Source organism: Heloderma suspectum, chromosome 4 (genome assembly GCF_057233095.1).
Source record: "Heloderma suspectum isolate Gila_16-S chromosome 4, 16-S_ref, whole genome shotgun sequence".
NCBI classification, from domain to species: Eukaryota; Metazoa; Chordata; class Lepidosauria; order Squamata; family Helodermatidae; genus Heloderma; species Heloderma suspectum.
Window position 1 is genome coordinate 15,200,833 of NC_139461.1, and position 23,039 is coordinate 15,223,871.

A 23,039-nucleotide genomic window follows, 5' to 3' on the forward strand; every position below is an offset into this window, starting at 1 on the left:
GCTTTAAGCTAAAAAAATATGCAGGCATTTTTTGCCCCATCACTGGAATGCAGCCCCCGATAATTTCTCCAAAATGGAATTTGGACCCTGGGCTGAAAGTGGTTGTGCACCCCTCTCTAGGGTAAAGAGCCCACATGCATAGGGCTTAACAAATGTTGAGATCACAGGATGACATTTTCAGATGACCTTGAGCCCTGCCTAGGGATGTACAAACTGTGTAAAATCCACTCCTTCAGTGTTTCACGGATTGTCAGGCGCCTTTTGTTCTGTCGTCTGTTCACAGACGGATGCGGCTATTTTTTTCTTTTTCTTTTTGTCATGTGGAAAAATAACCAAATAATTATGTAAGAGGTTTCATAAGAATTTACAAAATTTACCTTAGCGCATAACATTTAGTGTACTGTCCCACATACTTTCCTCTGCAGAAACGTTTGTATTTTCCTATGAATAAATATGCCTAAATTGAAAGAAAGAAAGAAAGAAAGAAAGAAAGAAAGAAAGAAAGAACATTTGAAAGTCCACGGACTCCATGCAGCCTGACAGGGTCACTCTGCAGTGGATTCCACAGGCTGGATTCTGAGAAATCTGAGCTCATTTTAGTCCATCTCGAATTTCTCCAACAGCCTCAGCCCTGCTGTTCTAAAAAATAAAAACTGTTATTAGGGGAGTAGGGAGGAAGGGAGAAAGAGACTATTGTGGGTTATCTCCATGTCTATGCTTGGGTCCCCAAGTGCTTCTCTGAAATCAGATTTGGCTGTTCGGCTGAAAGAGGTTTGAGATATGGCTGCATGTGAAGTGCTTTGGATACTATGGGAAGTATCCAGCTGTCATTATGCTAATGCAAATTATGTTGCACTACTGGAAACTAGGTTCTAAACTAGGGATGGCAGATAATTCCGCCACGGATTCCAGTGAGGCCGGATTCTAAAGAACTTGCGTAGGCAATTACGGCGAAAAAAAGGGAACCGCAAAAAGTGTAGTGGGCGCTATTTGCGTTTCTTTTTTTTTCCTCCGTGAAAGCCTAAAGAATTTCTAAAGAATCCAGCCCCCCGGAATCCAAGGCAGAACAGTCTCCTGCCCCCCCACTCCACCCCCCCCCCGTGGAATCCCCCCGGATGGAACTTACCTGGGGCGGATGCGGCAGCTCCAGCGGTGGTGGCTGGTCTCCTGGCTGGCCATGGCTGGGCTGCTGCGGCCACCATTGCCGTCCTTCAAGCTGCGATAGGCTACGGAAGAATTTACGTAGCCTATCACAGCTAACCCCTAAAAAAACCCCACAAAAACAACCAGCATACGCAAATGGCGGCCACCATAGTGGGTTCTTTTCTTTTCACCGTTTTATCCTATGTAAATATTTACGTAGGCTTTTACGGCGAAAAAAAATAGAAACGCAAATAGCATCCACTACGCTATTTGCGGTTTCCTTTTTTTCGCCATAATTGCCTGAGTAAATATTTACGTAGGCTAGAACGGTGAAAAATACGGAACGGAAATGGCGGCCGCCATAGCTGCCGCCATTTGGGTACGCTGGGGGTTTTTTTTTGGGGGTAGCCGTGATAGGACGCAAACATCTCAAGGATTCCAGGGGGAGGGACGGAGCACCCCCCCACCGTGAACAGAATCTGTGAACAGGTAAGTCACTTTCATACATCCCTATTCTAAACTATACACAAGGGAAGAATCCAGCTGAAGTTGCAGTCGCACAAGGACAGTTGCACAAGAGGTTGTGCATTATGCTTGCGGAACCCATTGGGCAAGCATTTGTCCATTTCACTTGTGCAACCAGTTGTGCAACTGCTTACACAACTGGTTGCACAAGCATAATGGGCCACCACTTGCATAACAGCAAGCTTCAGCAGAGTTCCTGCTATTTGGGTGTGTGCAGAATGATGCTGTTCAATACTGTCCTATGTAAGTAGAGTTGTTGTGGTGATCTTTATGTTACTCTGTAAAGCAGCATGTGTATTGATGGTGATGGTATACAATACAATAATAATAATAAATATAATAATAATAATAATAAGTATAATAACTCCTGAGGAATCTGTATAACGACCAAGTAGCAACCATAAGAACAGACCACGGAAAAATGGACTGGTTTAAGATTGTGAAAGGAGTATGGCAGGGTTGTATACTCTCACCCTACCAATTCAACCTGCAAGCAGAACACATCATGCGATGTGCTGGGCTTGATGAAGCCAAGGCTGGAGTTAAAATCACTGGAAGAAACATTGACAATCTCTGATATGCAGATGATACCACTTTGATGGCTGAAAGCGAGGAGGAGCTGAGGAACCTCATGACGAAGGTGAAAGAAGAAAGTGCAAAAGCTGGGTTGCAGTTAAACCTCAACAAAACCAAGATTATGGCAACCAGCTTGATTGATAACTGGCAAATACAGGGAGAAAACGTGGAGGCAGTGACAGACTTTGTCTTTCTAGGCACAAAGATTACTGCAGATGCTGACTGCAGCCAGGAAATCAGAAGACGTTTACTTCTTGGGAGGACTGCAGAGACAAATCTTGATAAAATAGTGAAGAGCAGAGACATCACACTGACAACAAAGGTCCGCATAGTTCAAGCAATGGTCTTCCCCGTAGTAACCTATGGCTGCGAGAGCTGGACCATAAGGAAGGCTGAGCGAGGGAAGATAGATGCTTTTGAACTGTGGTGCTGGAGGAAAATTCTGCAAGTGCCTTGGACTGCAAGAAGATCAAACCAGTCCATCCTCCAGGAAATCAAGCCAGACTGCTCACTTGAGGGAATGATATTACAGGCAAAACTGAAGTACTTTGGCCACATCATGAGAAGACAGGATACCCTGGAGAAGATGCTGATACTAGGGAAAGTGGAAGGCAAAAGGAAGAGGGGCTGACCAAGGGCAAGATGGATGGATGATATTCTGGAGGTGACGGACTCGACCTTGGGGGATTTGGGGGTGGCGATGGCCAACAGGAAGCTCTGGCGTGGCGTGGGCTGGTCCATGAAGTCACGAAGAGTTGGAAGTGACTGACCAAATAAGCAACAACAAGCATAATAACAGCTTGCATATTGATGGTGATGGTATAATACAATTTGTTGTTGTTCAGTCGTTCAGTCGTGTCCGACTCTTCGTGACCCCATGGACCATAGCACGCTAGGCCTTCCTGTCCTGCGCTCTCTCCCGGAGCATGCTCAAGTTCATATTCATTGCATCCGTGATGCTATCTAGCCATCTCATCCTCTGCCGTCCCCTTCTCCTTTTGCCTTCAGTCTTTCCCAGCATCAGGGTCTTTTCCAGGGAGTTTTCTCTTCGCATTAGGTGGCCAAAATATTGGAGCTTCACCTTCATTATCTGTCCTTCCAATGAGCACTCAGGGTTGATTTCCTTTAGGATGGACTGATTTGACCTCCTTGCAGTCCAGGGGACTCGTAGGAGTCTTCTCCAGCAGCACAGTTCGAAAGCATCAATTCTTCGGCGCTCAGCCTTCCTTATAGTCCAGCTCTCACATCCATACATCACTACTGGGAAAACCATAGCTTTGATTAGACGGACCTTTGTCGGCAAGGTGATGTCTCTGCTTCTTACTATGCTGTCTAGGTTGGCCATAGCTTTCCTCCCAAGGAGCAAGCGTCTTTTAATTTCATGGCTACAGTCACCGTCTGCGGTGATCTTGGAGCCCAAGAAAGTAAAATCTGTCACTGCTTCCATTTCTTCCCCTTCTATATGCCAGGAAGTGATGGGGCCAGATGCCATGATCTTCGTTTTTTTAATGTTGAGTTTCAAACCAGCTTTTGCACTCTCCTCTTTCACCCTCAACAAGAGGCTCTTTAGATCCTCTTCGCTTTCTGCCATTAGGGTGGTATCATCTGCATATCGGAGGTTGTTGATAATTCTCCCAGCAATCTTAATTCCGACCTCTGATTCATCCAACCCGGCATTTCTCATGATGTACTCTGCATATAAGTTAAATAAGCAGGGTGACAATATGCAGCCTTGTCGTACTCCTTTCCCAATTTTGAACCACTCGGTTGTTCCATGTCTGGTTCTGACTGTTGCTTCTTGACCCTCGTACAGGTTTCTCAGGAGACAGGTAAGGTGGTCTGGTACTCCCATCACTTTAAGAATTTGCCACAGTTTGTTGTGATCCACACAATCAAAGGCTTTAGCATAGTCAATGAAGCAGAAATAGACGTTTTTCTGGAATTCTCTTGCTTTCTCCATGGTGCAGCGAATGTTGGCGATTTGATCTCTAGTTCCTCTGCCTCTTCTAAACCCAGCTTGTACTTCCGGTAGTTCTCGGTTCGCATACTGCTGAAGCCTAGCTTGTAGGATTTTGAGCATCACCTTGCTGGCATGTGAAATGAGCGCAATGGTGCGGTAGTTTGAACACTCTTTGGCGTTGCCCTTCTTTGGAATTGGAATGTAAACTGACCTTTCCAGTCTTGTGGCCACTGTTGAGTGTTCCAGATTTGTTGGCATATTGAATGCAGCACTTTAACAGCATCATCTTTTAGGATTTTAAATAGCTCGGCTGGAATACTGTCATCTCCGCTAGCTTTATTGTTACTAATGCTTCCTAAGGCCCACTTGACTTCACTCTCGAGGATGTCCGGCTCAAGTTCAGTGACCGCACTATCATGGCTATCAGGGACATTCAGATCTTTCCTGTATAGTTCTTCTGTGTATTCTTTCCACCTCTTCTTAATCTCATCTGCTTCTGTTAGGTCCCTGCCTTCTTTGTCCTTTATCATGCCCATCTTTGCACAAAACGTTCCCTTGAGATCTCCGATTTTCTTGAAGAGATCTCTAGTCTTTCCCATTCTGTTGTTTTCCTCGATTTCTTTGCATTGTTCACTTAAGAAGGCCCAGTAATAATAATAATAATAAGTATAATAACAGCATTCGTATTGATGGTGATGGTAGGATACAATACAATAATAATAAGTATAGTAATAATAATAAGTATATTAACAGCATGCGTATTGATGGTGATGGTATAATTGTTGTTGTTTATTTGGTCAGTCGCTTCTGACTCTTCATGACTTCATGGACCAGCCCACGCCAGAGCTTCCTAAAGTCAAAGGCTTTAGAATAGTCAATAAAACAGAAATAGATCTTTTTTCTGAAACTCCCTGGCTTTCTCCATTATCCAGCGGATATTGGCAATTTGGTCTCTAGTTCCTCTGCCTTTTCTAAACCCAGCTTATACATCTGGCAATTCTCGTTACATAAATTGCTGGAGTCTACCTTGCAATATCTTGAGCATTACCTTACGGGCATGTGAAATAAGTGCCACTGTTCGATAGTTTGAACATTCTTTGGTGCTTCCCTTTTTTGGTATGGGGATATAAGTTGATTTTTTCCAAACTGTTGGCCATTGCAAGCGGAGATGGGTTAAAGAAGATGCAGACAACAAGCTTGGGTTGAAAAATGGGCCACATTTATTGAAATACCTGCAAAGGGGTAACTAGGACGGGCATCTAACTGTGTCAGCGGCTAGCTAGCACTTCTTGGGCGAAAACACACCCAGCCTGAGGGGTGGCGGTGATCTTGCCATCCCTCCAGACTGCCCCTTCTGGGGGAGGTAGACCTTCCGGTGTCACCCCCAACCCGGTGCCGCACAACACCTGAGTGAGTGAGTAGGGTTGGTCTCCCAGGCAACCCTTATCCCCCCGCTGAGCCGCACAACCCATTTGGGGGGCCTCAGGCATCACCTGTCACCATAAGGTGCCTCTGCATGCACACCATCCCTACTCTCTTTCATGTTTTGCCCATCCTAACCTCCACAGGAGTCACAAGCCTAGAGCTTGTGAAACTCCCCCCACCTGCACAGAAGAACTTCCTGCAGGCCCCTTTGCAGATCAGACAGAAATATGTTATGTAAGGCGGATACCATCCTTCCTGTAATGCTCCCTCCATGTCCACAGAATTTCCTGGTGGGTGGTGCATCCATCACCCCTTTCGCATAGGCCATAAGCCATTTCTCTGTGCACTTTCCAATGTGCCCTGCCACTGGCAACATCATTCCATGCCTTCCAATTGATCCATGGGAGCAGTGAGGATGCAATAAGGCTACTTCCGGCCAGGTATGCTGGACCACCTGCATCTCAACCAAGGCCTGTTCGATCAGGTCCTTGCCTGGCTTACAGCCGAAGTCATTCCTCTCAATGTGCAGCACCTGGACCTGTGGAGGAAGACTGACAAACTTTGGTGGAACAGAGTGAAGAGGGGACTCCCAACATATGCCTCGTCTGTGAAGCCACTTGGTCTTAATGTGTCGGGGTGACAGAAGCTGAAGTCTGAAGATGACATACAAGCCCTTCGTGCAGCTCAAGACATCATAACGTGCCCACGTAAGAGCACCCGTTCCAGCGTACGACGAGACTGCTGGTCTAAGGAATAAGCACATTAGGGCAAGCAAAGCAAAAATTGTGTCAGGAAGAAGCAGACAAGTCGCGAACGCAGGCTGGAATGCTGTGAAGCCCCATTTTCAAACTGCCATAACGTGCCTGTGAGAGAAACTTCCAGCGGCTGCCATGGAGACTGCTTCAATGTAACAGCAGTGGGTTCTGAACTGCAAATTACCTAGGCCTAGCGGGGTAGAGCTAATGTAGAAACTGCCCAAATTGCCCTTATGTCAACAGTAAGCCGTTGAAGTGATAAAACAGAGGCCCCTCCTCAGACCTGCGGCATTCCATAAAACCCATAAGGTCCCTATGGGGTATAACCCATTGACTTGCGTTTGGCCATGGGCCACTGTTGTGCCCTCGTCATACAGATCAGTTTGATCACCAAATGCGTCAGTGGGTTACATTGTGCCAGACCTGTACCTTGAAGTATATCAAGGCCCTATGGGACAAGTCGGACTTGGGAGCCCAGACCAACCCTGAATTCCTAAGGGGGGCGGGTTGAAGAAGGCCATTAAGGCTGCTCTGTGGAAAAGGGAAACATCTTACTGGAAAGCGCAAATGGAGGGCCATTATCCCCGGAACCCAAAAGGGGTATCCGGGGAGAGAGGGTGGCTAAATTTACTAAAGCAGGTGACATCTGTGCCCAACCCTATATTGCACCCCGAACCCTAAAATCTGTAGGGATGGACGAAAGGGACTTATCTTGCCCCGCAGCTTGCTGCGCGGTGGGGGGGAGGCACTTCGGTTCTCCCCCCGAAGTTCAGGAGAGGGGGGGAGGCGCCCTGCCTCGTCCGGCCGAAATTCAGGCTGGGGGGGAAGGTGCCCCATCCCTCGCCGGCGAAATTCAGGCCGGGGAGGAGCGCCCCGTCTCCCCGGCCGTGAAAAAAAAAGTAAAAAAAAAACACAAAACCACACACCCGTGATAGGCTACGTAACGATTTGCGTAGCCTATCACGGCTAGATTTCCAAAGTCAGCCGTGATAGGCTACGTAAATCGTCACGTAGCCTATCATGGGTGACTTTGAAAAAAAAAAAGCGTGTACGCAAATGGCGGCGGCCCATGGGCGCCGCCATTTGCATTCCTTATTTTGGCACATCTAGTCTATTTAAACATTTACGTAGACTATGGCGAAAATAAGGGAACGGTATTTGCGTTGCCCTTATTTTCGCCGTAGTCTATGTAAACCTTTACGTAGACTAGACGTGTCAAAATAAGGAATGCAAATGGCGGTCCCCATGGGAGCTGCCATTTGCGTACGCACTTTTTTTTTTTCAAAGTCACCTGTGATAGGCTACGTGACAATTTACATAGCCTATCACGGCTGACTTTGGAAATCTAGCCGTGATAGGCTACGTAAATCATTACGTAGCCTATCACGGGTGTGTGTGTGTGTGTGTTTTACTTTTTTTTTTGCGGCCGGGTAGATGGGGCGCTCCTACCCGGCCTGAATTTCGCCGGCGAGGGATGGGGCGCCTCCCTCCTGGCCTGAATTTCGGCTGGGCGAGGCGGGGTGCCTCCCCCCCTCCCCTGAACTTCAGGGGGAGAACCGAAGCACCTCCCCCCCACCGCGAAGCAAGCTTCGAGAACAGGTAAGGGACTTTCATCCATCCCTAGCGTACGCGCTTTTTTTTCCCCCCAAAGTCACCCATGATAGGCTACGTGACGATTTATGTAGCCTATCATGTCTGACTTTGGAAATCTAGCCGTGATAGGCTACGTAAATCGTCATGTAGCCTATCACAGGTGTGTGTGTGTGTTTTTTTACTGTACTTTTTTATTTTGTAATGGCGGTGGCGGCAGCCGGTCAGGAGACCGGCCGCCCCCCCCGCCCCTGCCGAAACGCTGCCAAATCGCCGTCGGGACCCGCCGCCGAGAGGGACATTCGCCGAAGTTAAGTCCCATCCCGGGGGGGGTGGGGGGCTGGCGGAGAATTTCCCCAACACTTTCGGGGGGCCGAATGCATCGGCTCTCGGCCTCCCAAAGATTCATGGAGAAATTCTCCGCCATCCCTAAAAATCTGACATGGAGTCAGTGAATCCCACCGTTGTGGGCTGGAAGGCTAAATGGCCAGCTTGCGACTTATGGTCCCAGATAGTCTGTTATTCCTTAAGGAGGCACAAAATTGTGGCCAATGATAATGGTAAGGGCCATGAATCCTATCGCTGAAGCTTTGCCTAATGCGCGGCACACCCTACCTGCTCTGTCGCAGGCGGCTCCTGTACTGAGAGCTATGGAATGAAGGATGGCATGCCTGGCTTCACTCTCCCAGTCCCCCATAGTACTGCAAGGATGGGATCTGGGAATGGACGCATCCGCAGGGCTAAGGCCCGGAAGTCGTTGACCTAATTTCATGACAAAGCATCGACAATTGGTTTTGCCTAACCCGGCACATGGCGGACCCAGAACCAGATGTTGTAACACCGATACTGGAGCGCGAACACACTGATACATGACATGACCCTCCGATTTCAGGAGGACGGGGAATGAATAATGTGGTCATGTTGTCATACCGAAGGGGGGGTTACTGACTTGGCTATGAGGTCATCCAAAATGTGCTTGGTGGCGGCAGCCTCCACTCTACAGTCCACTACCCACAGCATGATCGGACCTTCCCTATGAGTCTGAAACCACCTGGGGTAGCGGCGGAACCCCGTGAATCCGCAGTCCGGTTTTGAGGAGCGGCTCATGCCTCCGGAAGGAGGTGCAATTAAAGCCCTACTAAGTTGAAGCCATGTCCATGGATACATGCGCACAGCAGAAGTGACCCTGGGTCAATGGTGCAGCAGCCGCAGTCCCTGCACTACCCAAACTGAGCCGGCATGAGAAGGCATGGTCAGGGGCCACTACCCTAACTGTGAAAAGAAGATGCCCAACAATATCTTGCATGGCCCCTCAAGGGGAACCCTAGGAAGATGTATAACTGCTTGGAGCTGTGCCCAAAGGACCTGAAAGTTGTCCTGAGCGAGGCGAGAATAATGCCTAACGGTATCAGATTGGCTTCACCAACTGTTGATGTGGGAGACGGGCCCTCAGCCTTTTGTAAGCTAAGGGACACCGAGGTAAAAGGAAAGGGAAGCAATATTTGCATTAGGTCAGAACATTGACCACCATCTTTGGACTCTATGTAGCATATGCCCATCAGGGACCCATGGCCAGGATCCCAAACCAAGACAACTGCCACATCGACGAGGTGTATCTCACTGAGCACAGATGATCAGGGATCTTGTGATTAACAGACTGGCCCTCAGGGAAGAGAGGTTAAGAATCAGGATAAACTCCCTAGAGGATTTCCTGGGCACCATTTTGAGAAGGGAAATCCCTAGAGTAGATATCGGAGTGTGGAAAGGGGGGGGCTATAACCCTTCTGCCAGTACTGCCTTGTTAAACCTCTCACGAACCTGTTGACGCCTGGCGAGGAGAAATGTTGCTTACTACCCTGTTGGGGTAGCATCTTAAAGCCGGAGTAGTGGCTCCAACCTAACCAGGCATGGGCCCACCAGAGCTTCCTACTGCCTCGGCCTTTCCAAGGGGGGACCGCTACCGCTAGACAGGAGGGGCACCCTCCGTGTCCGGCAGCGGCTAGAGAGGTGAGCACAAAAACATTGATGCTCTTTCTGTATAGCTCTGTGTGTTCACATTTAAGACACCGTGTGTCTAGCCATTAGCTTTATTAGTTTATAGGGCAGGGGGGAGAATCTGTGGCACCCCAATGGCTCTTTCAGGGGTTCAGGTAGGGCTTTTTCTAGCCCTACCTGGAGATGCCACGAACTGGACCTGGGACCTTCTGCATCCCCAGCAGGGGCTCTAGCACTGAACTATGCCCCCAGAAAGGAGAATAGAACCTGGATCTCTCTAGTCCCAGTCCAACACTCTAGCCACTACACCACAGTGGCTTTTTGAAGAGGGCGTGGTTGCCACCCGCTGCAAGCCCGGCACCCAAGAGGTGCAGTAAGGGCCCGCGGCCAAGGGAGCCACGCCTGAGCGTGGACGCCCCCTGCCAAGAGTGCCCACGACCCGTCAGCGCACAAAAGGGAGCCGCGGCTGTCGGGTATTTTTGAGAAGGAGGGACGCACATGCCGCGGCCACGAGCACCCTGCGTTCACGGGAGGCAGCAAGAGCCAGTGCCGATATGCTCGGCACCCAGGCCCGCGCGACCGCCAGTGAGCAAAGAAGCGGGGGGGTGGGCACACCACTGCCGTAAGCACTGGCACCCCTCAAGGCCGGTAAGTGCCGGCAGCCACTGGCGCCGCACATGAGCGTGCGCCACCGCCACGAACGCCACGAACGCCGGCGCTCCCACCAGCTCGGCCAGCTACGGCCAGGAGGGGTGGTGTACAAAGATGCGTGCCCTGCCATGAGCACTAGGAACCCCGGGGCTGCAGCATAGGGGGGCGGGCGCCTGGCCGCCGCGAGTGCCGGAGCCCCTGCAGGGGAGCGGGACAAGAGGCTCCGTGCCCGGGTGTGTGCCGACACAGCCGCCGGTGCTCCTGCCGGGGCGGAAAGCACCAGCTGAGAGGGCAGCGCCCGTGCACACGCACCCCTGCCGCGAGCGCCGGCAACCCCGGGGCCGCGGCGGCGTAGGCACACCGCAACCACCGGAGGAGGCAAGAAAAAAGGGGGGCGGGTGCTCGGCTGCTGCGAGCGCCAGCGCCCCAGCAGGGGAGCAGAACAACAGGTGCTGCACCCAGGCGTGCGCTGGCACAGCCACTGACGCTCCCACTGGGGCAGCGCCCGCGCACGTGCACCCCCGCTGCGAGCACCGGAAAGCCTGGAGCAGGCACGCCGAGCTAACGGCGAGAAGCGAGGAGAAGGAGGGGGCGGGCGCGCTGCTGCCGCAAGCACCACAGCCCTCAGGGGGCAGCAAGCGCCACCAGCAGCAGGTGCCGCGCCCTAGCATGCGCCGCCACCAATGCCGGTGCTCCTGCCAGCAGGGCAGGCGCTGGCCATGATGGAGCCGTGACAGAGCGTGCACACCCCGCCGCAAGCGCCAGCGAGGCTTTGGGCGTGCAGATTGCACGCCGAGTCCAGGTGGCTGGAAAGACGACGAAGCCGGTCTTCAGCAGACAGGTGTTCTTCATGGTTTCCAGGAGGAGCTGAAGCCGTCTCTTGCTGCATCAAGCCAGAGAGCTGAGATTGGGAGGGGGGCTGAGTTTAAGGCAACTCAGTCTGCCCCTCCTCACATGGTGGTGCCACTGGGGTGCACCAATCAGAGGCCCCTACGTCTTGTCACCCCACCCGCCCACAATGCCCCCCCCTTTTCAGCCAGACAAGCTGGCACTGGGGTTAGGGCATTTCTTGTGTTTTCCAAATTTGCCGGCATATGGCATGCATCACCTTGACAGCATCATCTTGCAAGATTTTAAACAGTTCAGCTGGGATACTGTCATCTCCTGCTGCCTTGTTATTAGCAATGCTTCTTAAGGCCCATTCAACCTCACTCTTCAGGATGTCTGGCTCTAGCTCACTGACCACACCATCAAATCTATCCCCGATATTATTATCCTTCCTATACAGATCTTCCGTATATTCTTGCCACCTTTTCTTGATCTCTTCTGCTTCTGTTAGGTCCTTGCCATCTTTGTTTCTGATCATACCCATTTTTGCCTGGAATTTCCCTCCGATGTTTGTACTTTACTGGAAGAGGCCTCTTGCCCTTCCTCTTCTATTATCTTCTTCCACTTCCGCGCATTGCTTGTTTAAAAATAATTCCTGATCTCTTCTGGCTAGCCTCTGGAATTTTGCATTTAATTGGGCATATCTCCCCCTAGCACTGTTGCCTTTTGCTTTCCTTCTTTCTTGGGCTGCTTCCAGTGTCTCAGCAGACAGCCATCTTGCCTTCTTGGTTTTCTTTTTTTGGGGGGGATGTTTTTTGTTGCCGCCTCCTGAACAATGTTGCGAAATTCTGTCCATAGTTCTTCCGGGACCCTATCTACTAAATCTAGTCCCTTAAATCTATTCTTCACCTCAACTGCATATTCATTAGGAATATTTGTGAGCTCATCTCTAACTGATCTGTGGGTCTTCCCTATTCTCTTTAGTCTGATTCTAAATTGTGCAATAAGAAGTTCGTGATCTGAACTACAATCAGCTTCAGGTCTTGTTTTTACCGACTGCATAGATGTCCACCACCTTTAGCTACAAAGGATGTAGTCAATCTGATTTCGGTGTCGACCGTCTGGTGAAGTCCATGTATAAAATCGTCTCTTAGGTTGTTGGAAGAGAGTGTTTGTTATGCACAGTGAGTTGTCTTGGCAAAATTCTGTCAGCCTATGTTCTGCTTCATTTTATTATCCCAGACCATGCTTGCCTGTAATTCCAGGTGTCGTTTGACTACCCACCTTAGCATTCCAGTCTCCTGTAATGAAAATAACATCTTTGTTTGGCGTACTATCCAGTAGGTGCTGCAGATCCTCATAGAACTGATCTACTTCTGCTTCTTCAGCATCTGTGGTTGGGGTGTATATTTGGATCACTGTGATGTTAAATGGCTTACCCTGAATTCGAATTGAGATCATTCTGTCATTTTTGGATTGTATCCAAGCACTGCTTGAGCCACTTTATTATTAATTATGAAGGCTACTCCATTTCTTCTGTGGTCCTCTTGTCTACAGTAGTAGATCTGGTGGTCATTTGATGTGAAGTGGCCCATTCCACTCCATTTCAGTTCACCGGCACCCAAAATGTCTATATTTAATCTTGACATCTCCCCAATAACTACATCCAATTTGCCCTGGCTCATAGATTTTACATTCCAGGTTCCTATGGTGTGTTAATCTTTAGAACATCGGATTCGTCGTTCACCACCAGCACCATTGGCTGCTAACCGTCCTTTCGGCTTTGAGCTAGCTGCCTCTTCACATCTGGGGCTAGTTGAACTTATCCTCTGTTCCTCCCCAGTAGCATTTTGACCATCTTCCGACCTGGGAGTCCCATCTTCCGATAGTATACTGACATATCTCTGGTTGTACTGATCCATTTAGTTTTCATGGCAAGAATACTGGGGTGGGTTGCCATTTCCTTCCCCAGTTATCGTATTTAGTCTGACCTCTCTGCTATGACCTTCCTGTCTTGGGTGTCCCTTCACGGTTTAGCTCATGACGTCATTGATGTGCTCAAGCTCCAGCACCACAACAAGTTAACGATCTCCTTTGCTGAAGACGGTATAATACAATACAATAATAATAAGTATAATAATAATAATAATAAGTATAATAATTATAATAATAATAAGTATAATAATAATAAGTATAATAACAGCATGCATATTGATGGTGATAGTATAATACAATACAAGAAGAACATAAGAGGAGCCCTGCTGGATGAGACCAAGGGTCCATCTAGTCCAGCATTCTGTTCACACAGCGGCCAACCAGGATGCTTTTGCAGGACATGAGTGCAACAGAATCCTCCCACCCATATTCTCTAGCAACTGGTCTATAGGCTCATTTCCTCTGGTACTGGAGGTAGCACAGAGCCATCAAGACTAGTAGCCATTGATAGCCTTTTCCTCCAGGAATTTGTCCACCCCCCTTTTAAAGCCATCCAAATTGGTGGCCAGCGTCACATGCTGTGGTAGCGAATTCCATAATTTAACCATGCGCTGTGTGAAGAAGGACTACTTTTATCTGCCCTGAATCTCCCACCATTCAGCATCATAGGATGATCCCAGGTTCTAGTAGTTTGAGAGAGGGAGAAAAATGTCTCCCTATCCACATTCTCCTAGGGATGGCGGAGAATTTCTCCATGAATCTCGGGGAGGCCGAATGCCAATGTATTCGGCCCCCCGAAATTGGTGGTGAAATTATCAACCCCCCGCCCCCCCTGGGATGGGACTTACCTCCCTCGAATGTCCCTCTCGGCGGCGGGTCCCGGTGGCGGTTCGGCGGCGGTTCGGCGGAGGTGGGGGCGGTGGCCGGTCTTCCGACCAGCTGCCGCCACTGCCATTACAAAATAAAGTAAAAAAACCCCAAAAGCATGTGATAGCCTACGTAACGATTTACGTAGCCTATCACGGCTAGATTTCCTAAGTCAGCCATGATAGGCTACGTAAATCGTTATGTAGCCTATCACAGGTGACTTTGAAAAAAAAAAGCGCGTACGCAAATGGCGGCGCCCATGAGCGCCGCCATTTGCGTTCCTTATTTGTTCCCGGGTAGTCTACATAAAGATTTATGTAGACTATGGCGAAAATAAGGGCAACGCTATTTGCGTTGCCCTTATTTTCGCCATAGTCTACGTAAATCTTTATGTAGACTACCCGGGGCCAAATAAGGAACGCAAATGGTGGTGCCCATGAGCGCCGCCATTTGCGTACGTGCTTTTTTTTTTTCAAAGTCACCCGTAATAGGCTACGTAACGATTTACGTAGCCTATCACGACTGACTTTGGAAATCTAGCTGTGATAGGCTACGTAAATCATTACGTAGCCTATCACAGGTGTGGGGTTTTTTTTCACTTTTGTATTTCACGGCCGGGGAGACGGGGCGCTTCTCCCCGGCCTGAATTTCGGCCAGGCGAGGCGGGGCGCCTCCCCCCCGGCCTGAAGTTTGGCCGGGCGAGGCGGGGCGCCTCCCCCCCTATCCTGAACTTCGGGGGGAGAACTGAAGTGCCTCCCCCCCACCGTGAAGCAAGCTGCGGGACCAGGTAAGTGCCTTTCGTACATCCCTACATTCTCCACACCATGCATAATTTTGTAGACCTCTGTCATGTTTCCTCTTACCCTCCTTTTTTCCAGGCTAAACAATCCCACCTGTTAACCTTCTCTCAAAGGGGAGATACTCCAGCACCTTGATAATTTTAGTTGTCCTTTTTCTGCCATTTTTCCAGCTCTACATAATATCATATATCATATCATATAATGTTATCTCTTTCATTTCCCAAGGTCCTGTTTATGCCGAGATGATCAATAACCTCCTCCAGCCAGTCGTTGGAGCAAAAGACTGCACTTTAATCCGTCATGATGTGTTCCACACCTTGCCAAACACAGCCAACACACTGATTGGACGGGCTGCGCACATAGCAGTGCTGGATTCTGAACTGTTCCTAGAGAAATTTTTCCTTGTGGCTGGTCTCAACTATTTCAAATAGGACCGTGAGCCTCAGGGTAACAAAGAAAGCCTTGCATACAGTGGTGTGGGGTTTCTGGGCCATGCGAGTGCTGCGTTACTGTGAATAAATGTTGTATGCCAATGGCAAGGTGGGATGGATGGACACACACACACACACACACTCACACCCATACCCTACTTGTTTGGGGGGAAGAATCAAGTGCTTTGGCTATAAGGCATTCAAAGGGCCAATTATTGGTGCTTTTCGAAAGATGTAAACATCTAGGTGTTAAGCTTTTTTGTCCTTTTCTGTTCGTCCGTCTACCACTTAAAAATGGTCTTGCAATGCTGAGAGTGAGATTATCAGTCTGCCTCTCTATATGTGACTCTTTATTTCCCCTTCATCATTAAAAATCCACCTAGGTACGATGAGCTGCCTTAGTTGATGATTTGTTTAATAGGGATGTGGTTTTGTTTGGTAGATGTTTTGGTGTTTGTGTGATCAGCGCGAGCAGAAAAAAACAAACATGAAACTCAGGTTCAATTCTCCTTCATGGCAAATCAGAAAATGGGGGAGGGGAGAGTTAGGAATAGGAATTTGTGAATTTATAGCACTTTTTGAATAAAAAATTAAATAAGAAATCCCAGACACAATATGTGGAAAACTCCCACTCTCCAGCCCAGAAGGGGTAATCAAATTATCTCTGTAATTTCTAGTTGAACTAATGTGTGGTGGAGATGGTGGTGGTTTTCAGAACTGGTGTGACCAAGGGCCATGCCAATGGCAGGCAATATAAGTGAAGAAGAGTTGAAGGCACTTAGGACCCATATTGGCAACAGAGATCCTGTTTTGAGCTGATCAAGGACTGCAAGACATGGGCCAGCATTGGCTATACCGACTGAGTCATTCCTGCACAAATTAAGGCACGGATAAAGAGGTCTTTATCAGCCTCTTCCCCCATATGAACAGCAGAAGGGACTACAGTTCAGCCCACTATCTTTGAAACACAGGCAAGGGTCTCTTGAATGCCCTCCCTCTGTCCTGTAGGAATAGCAACCTTATGTACCAAATGTGAGGAACTAAAGGGTCAACAGTACCCCTGTTGCTGTTAAGATTGGAGGGGCAGGGACTGAAAGAGCCCTCTAGCCATAACTGGGAGGAACTGGTGGTTTACTAAGGAGGGTGTCCTTGGGTGCTTATGTGTGTGGAAAAGATTTGAATCTCCCAGGGGCTGGGATTTGCCTGTGTGCCTCTATTTGCCTATCCTTTTAATAGGAGGATTGCAGAGAAGAAATCATAGGGTTGAGGGAACTGATGAGAGGCACTGAGTTTTGGATAAAAGGTTTAAAATTATGTGTGGGTTGCTTGGTTGGACCTGGAGGCAGTCATCCTCAAAGACTTACAAAGACTTACAATTCACTGGTTTCAAGTCCCACACACCTCTGGCAGGCTCCAGTCTCATGCTGTGACAGCAGGCATGCAATTGAAAGTGCAGCCTTTGATGACAACTGTGAATGCCTTGTAGGTCACTTCCCTACTCTCCTCCCAAAAGTCATACTGGCTCAGTAGACTAATCAAGATTTAAGGGTTGTTCTTACAGGCTCTTTATCTCAGAACATGAAATCTATAGGCCAGTCAGAGGGTTTATTACATCCTATCTGACATCGTAAATGTTGGTAGCTCAGCATATATGGCATGAATGCAGAAGTGCCCATGTTCAATTGCTGACATCTTCGAGGTCCAGGTGATGGGAAACACCACTGCTTGAGGTTCTGGAGATCTACAGCTAGTCAAACTAGACAATACTGGGCTAGCTGGACAAATATTCTGACCTCATCTATGACAGCTCCCTATGGAAAGGCTTGTGCAAAACATCCTTGGGTCATTTGGATATGCTGAACTAATCTTGTGAATTGTTTGACTTGGGTCCAGATCATGACTCAAGAAATCTTTGATGAAAGGGTTGGATTGGATGGGCTGTCACTCACTTGGAATGGTATGGCTGCATTATATTTAATTTAGATTTATTGTAAATTGGATCTTATTTTCTTAAAATCTGCAATGTACACTTCCAGAACATGTACATGTTAATTTCTCCTGTGTATATAAAAATATGGCATTTCATCACATGATAGGTTTTGATATATTACAGTTCTCAAGGGGGTGGGCTATTTGGATTATTTTCAAAAGAAAAGTAATATGAAGAAAATGGTAATGTGATGAAAATAATGTGTTGTTTCTTCACTGATGCTGAGCATTTCAAACTGGTAAGAAATAATTACAAAAAATAAAAGGTTATTGATCACAAAAACAAGCGAAATTGAATAAGGGTGTGTCAACTCACAATTTGGATGTCAGTTGAATCAATCAAAGGGTTCAGCATACCTAAATCCACTGGAAAATGAATCACTTTGTGTTGATTTTACCGTGTTGACCATCTTATAGCATCTTTGGAATTTTCTTGACTTTTAGCATATCTAAAAATGAGGCAATATCAGAAGCAGGAGAACAAAAATCTTTATGACTTAAGTTCTTGGGGAAATAGTGCTTTGCATTTGTAAATGAAGCAGTCATCCCATTAATTAATTACATGAATGTAATGTGCATGCACATACAGAGCATTCCCCAAGACTAAAGACAAGAGGTCTTGCTTGCTCCCCTTGCTCATGAGAAGTTTGGGGTCATCATAGCCATTGTAAACTTTGTTACTTGTTTGTTTTCTTTATCAAATCCCAGTGTTTATCTTTTCAGTGTATAATATTGAATAGCAGAATGTGTATTTTGTGTGTGAGTGTCATGTCTGGTAATGACCTGGACTAAAATAGAGGAAAGACCATGGAGTGAGTTCTAGTGACATTTTAGATCAACTCATGTGAGACTCACCTAACTCTTGTAGATACTATCAGACACTGCTTGGTTGTTGGTTCTAAGTTGACCTCCTGATGTGTCTTTACTAGATATTTCAGATACCATTTTAGACCCACTCAGTATTGTTTGATCCTCTGACTGAGAAAACCCATGGACTACCAATAACTGTATAGTATCATCAGCTGGATCTAATACTTATGGAAGACTCTTGTTGATGTTCCTCTTCTCCCACCAAGAAAATCCATGGATCATGAATCACTCTGAGACTTGTGTCTAGTATGATCAGCCAAGTCAAGAACGTGTGAAGGTTTTCTGTGGATCAATTGCAGAAGTCTCATTCTTTTTATATAAACTATTGTAGATTCCATCTTCACAAATGCTGCCACAATTGTGTCAAAGTTATGGGCAATAATAATCTTGTCAGATCTCTCTCTCCCTTTCCCTCTCTCAAATTGGGATGCTGTCTTCGTAAAGACCTTGAGTATTGTATGTCTTACACAAAAGTATATATAATGTTTACGCTATTACACGTGTACAAAAACCTTAGAAGATAATTGTCTTGTACAGAACAACATTGAAAATGTTGGAACATTGCTGGGATTTGGCCTCTTTTGAAAAGGCTTTTAAGATGTCTCTTTCTATGGGAATATATAAATATAAATATATAGATATATGAAAAAGACCTTGTTAATGGCTGTTCAACTCAGACATAATATATATCTCTCTACATAGCTGGATGTCTGACATCTTTGTCAAAGTCTGATTTTCTTGGACCTTTTTTTTAACAGACTGTCCATATTACTAGCTAGTAGTAAAACTCCAAGTGAATATTGCCAACAATTGTTTTGAGCTTTTCAACCCAGCCTGATTACATGGATGTATGTACAACTGTGTGTGTGTATAAAATTTCATTGGGAACCGATATACCAGAGAACCCTCCTTTTGTAGGTGTCAGTCAACATGTGATATCACTACACATGAGCAAGGTGATAAGCACTTGCAGACAGTGGAAATCTGGAGGGATTGTATGTGGATGTAGGGGGCAGAATCCAATGCTGCCATCCCTGACAATGCCATTCTGCAAGCAGCTCCCATCACTTTCTAGCAGAAACACTCATTTCTGCAAGGGGGCAGGTCGGCAGAACTCACATGCAGGAGCTCTGCCGACTTGCCCCTTCCAGAAACGAGCATTTCCTCTCATTTGGGGGCATGGCCCTGGAAGTGTTAAACTGACATTCTGCAAGTGGTAGGGGTCATGCATGGACCAGAATCGGTGGCCAGCTCTGCTAGTGAATGGGCAGCACTGGATTCTTCCAAATGTGCATGCAAGCCAAATGTGCATGCAATCCAGAAGGTGAGATTCCCAACAACACTGGAAGCATGGATGAGAGGTACCTTAGGATGTGTCTGATGATGTAGATGGGAATGGGTGATCTCACTCCCTTACTTAAACCACTCTTTGTGGTTATAATACCCATGCATTGCTGGTCATATGCAAGATCTCCCTGCTTGCAACTATCTCTGGATTGCAACGTGCCTACTGCAATGCATCTGCCAGCTTTGCGCAACTTCAACCTGTGGCCCAATGAAAGGTAGAAGATATTATCTCCAGGGTTCAGCCTCTTCCTTCAGAAGATAATGTGTGTCCTTTTTTTTTTCTTTCATCATGAAGCCCAATTTCATATTAAATCTGGGGGGAGGTGTTTTGTTTTTTTGTTTTTCAGTTGGCCTTCCTGACTAATGTAGACCTCTCTGTGGGATCTAGTCAATGGAACACAGTGGGATAATTGGAGGAGGCTTAGAGAAAAGGGCTTTTAAACTTTAAATGGTACTACTTTTGAACACACTTAAGAAGTGGGAGTAAATGGTCCCTTATCTAACCGAGGTTGTGAATGTAAAGCTTAGAATGCCACTGTGAAATTTTAATGCCTATTATTTATTTCAGTGATGATGATGAATCTTATATAATAAGAGGATGATGATGATAATAATATACTAATAATGACAATATTAATAATTAGGAAAAGTCATCAGTGCCAATATGATTCAACTATTTTTCTACATATGCTTTATGGTGATAATTTGTGTGGCTTGTGTAAGGTATAAAAGAAATGTCAATAAAACTGTTTGCTTCTTTTTGTTTGGCTTTTAGTTTGTTGGGAGGAAAACGGCTCCTGCTGTGGGTTAACTAGATTAAAGAAGGCTTTCATAACCAACACTGGTAATTATATACTCATCTCTCCACACATGTGGACAAAGGAAGGGTGCACAACTGGACTCTTGTACCCAGTTCATGCTTGGACGAGGCTGGTAATCCTCTTTGCATAGTGAAAGAGTGGAAGTCTGCCCTCCAGAACACAACGGACATTATGAGCTGGTCCAGACCTAACATCAAACCATGTTTAGATATGAATCAGGCAAACCATGGTTTGTGGAAGCCAAAAGTTGCCTGTAACCAGAGTTTGCATGATCAGGATGACATGGTAAACAACTGTGCCAAGAACTAAGGAAGGAATCTGAGCAAATGAAGGGAAGGGCAAGGGGGAGGAAGGGGTATATATTTTGTGTTGCATTAAACGAACCTTCCGCAATCTGGTGCCCTCCAGATGTTTCAGACTACAATTTCCATAATTCCTGACCATTGGCCCTGTTGTCTGCAGCACAGGAATGGTCGAGGAACTTGGACTTTAAGAATTCATATACAAAATGTCTTGATCCATACCCCTTGGACTAAAGTGTGCATCATTATGTCACTTTTCCAAATATTATTTCACAATTTAGTGGTTGAGTTCAATGCCTGGATCCAGTTTTAGTCATACTTAGAGAAGTCCGATTTCAATCAATGGGACCTAAAATAGATGGCTCTCAGCTCCCATTTATTTCAGTGGGTCTACTCTAAATATGACTTAATCTGGGCCCAACCCTAAATGCATCCAAATACACATTTTAAATAAATACATAATTTTGACTGGAAATACGTGATTCAAGAACAAATGTTGGCTCTCAGCTCCCATTTATTTCAGTGGGTCTACTCTAAATATGACTTAATCTGGGCCCAACCTTAAATGCATCCAAATACATATTTTAAATAAATACATAATTTTGATTGGAAATACATGATTCAAGAACAAATGTGATATGGATTGTAAACAGAGATCCATTCATCACTAGGGTGTGTCCCTTCCTCTACAACACATGAAAATGTTCCCTGGTCTGATTTATATGAATCCAAGCCCTATAGTTTTGTAGGTTCCAGTTCTGAGACTGGAAGGGAAACCTCAAGTGTGGATGCCTTAAAAAAAAAATTGTGAAATTTCAACAAAACAAGAGGGAAAGAAAAAAAAATGTTGGGAGATAAATGGAAATATATCAGTTTCAATGCACACATATGAAATGTGTGTGTGTGTGTGTGTGTGTGTGTGTGAGAGAGAGAGAGAGAGAGAGAGAGAGAGCACATACAGCTTTCTAAGAATTATACATTAACTTCAACAAAAGCAGGGCAAATATCCAAATAAATATCTGTTTGCAGGTGGCATCTATACACCACCCATTCAAACATTGAAAGTGCTGTAAGGTCTTCAAACCATTGCATTATAGGAGGGTTCTTTTGCTGCTTCCACTCCCCTGAATTTGGCATGGTGTGGGGACATCTAGGGACACTGAAGAAGGCAAAGGCATGGGCCCCATAAAGTTGACCCCTGAATTGAAAGGGAGAAAAATATTTATTTAAAAGTGGTCCACAAACCAGTTACAAATAAAAGTAAATTCAAATGTGAATAAAAATATATTCTTGTAACAATGTGGGACATCAATTGGATACACTTAATGTTTAATGAGCAGAATTTTTTTTAAAAAAATATTGCAACCTCCTGGGTAATGTTGACTTAATGTCCCTCCAGATATAATAGCAGTAGCAGCAGCACATCTGAATGACCAGGAAAGGATGCCAACATTGGCTTCTGGCCCCCGATAAAAAAAACAGTAAAACATGGTAGGTATCAATGTTTCAGTATTCCCAGAATTACAAGGGTATTCTTCCACATTGCCCTTCTAACAATCGGGAGTGCATCATGTTAAACCAAGCTAACATGAAAGCCACACAGTACTATGGGACAGTCGAAAGAGTTAGGAGTTAGTACAAAGACTTTGCTGTCTTTATCTGGCATCTTGGCTGTGGTGGAGTTCTGCTTAACTGCAGGAACAAGAAGGGGAGACAAAGAGGAGAAAAAAGAAGGGGAGGAAGATGCTTCTAAGCAGGGAGTGAGGGTCCTTCCCAGATTGGGGGGGGGGACAAAAAACACTAGAATGCAGAGAATTGGCGTGCTCCTCTTGTCCTTCAGGATTTAGTAACTAAAATAAAATGAAGACTAAAGTTTGAAAACTTCAAGATGGCTCATTGGATTTGGGAGCTTGATGTGGCCAAGAAGCAACAGTAAGAACCAGACATGGAACAACCGAGTGGTTCAAAATTGGGAAAGGAGTATGACAAGGCTGCATATTGTCGCCCTGCTTATTTAACTTATATGCAGAGTACATCATGAGAAACGCTCACAGGTCGGAATTAAGATTGCTGAAAAGAATTATCAAGAACCTCAAATATGCAGACGATACCACCCTAATGGCAGAAAGCAAAGAGGATCTAAAGAGCCTCTTGTTGAGGGTGAAAGTGGAGACTGCAAAAGCTGGTTTGAAACTCAACATTAATAAAACTAAGGTCATGGCATCTGGC

At 46.4% G+C, this 23,039-nt stretch overlaps 1 protein-coding gene across 1 annotated transcript in view; it reads left to right on the top strand.

Moving 5' to 3' along the window:
- FAM135B (family with sequence similarity 135 member B) overlaps positions 1-15,872 on the top strand; it is a 186,134-nt gene extending 170,262 nt beyond the window's left edge. Inside the window, exon 19 of the mRNA XM_084848731.1 lies at positions 15,276-15,872. Within this exon, the coding sequence (XP_084704857.1) occupies positions 15,276-15,481 (206 nt within the window). The 3' untranslated portion in view covers positions 15,482-15,872. The remainder of the gene's footprint in view (positions 1-15,275) is intronic.
- Positions 15,873-23,039: the final 7,167 nt, after the last annotated feature.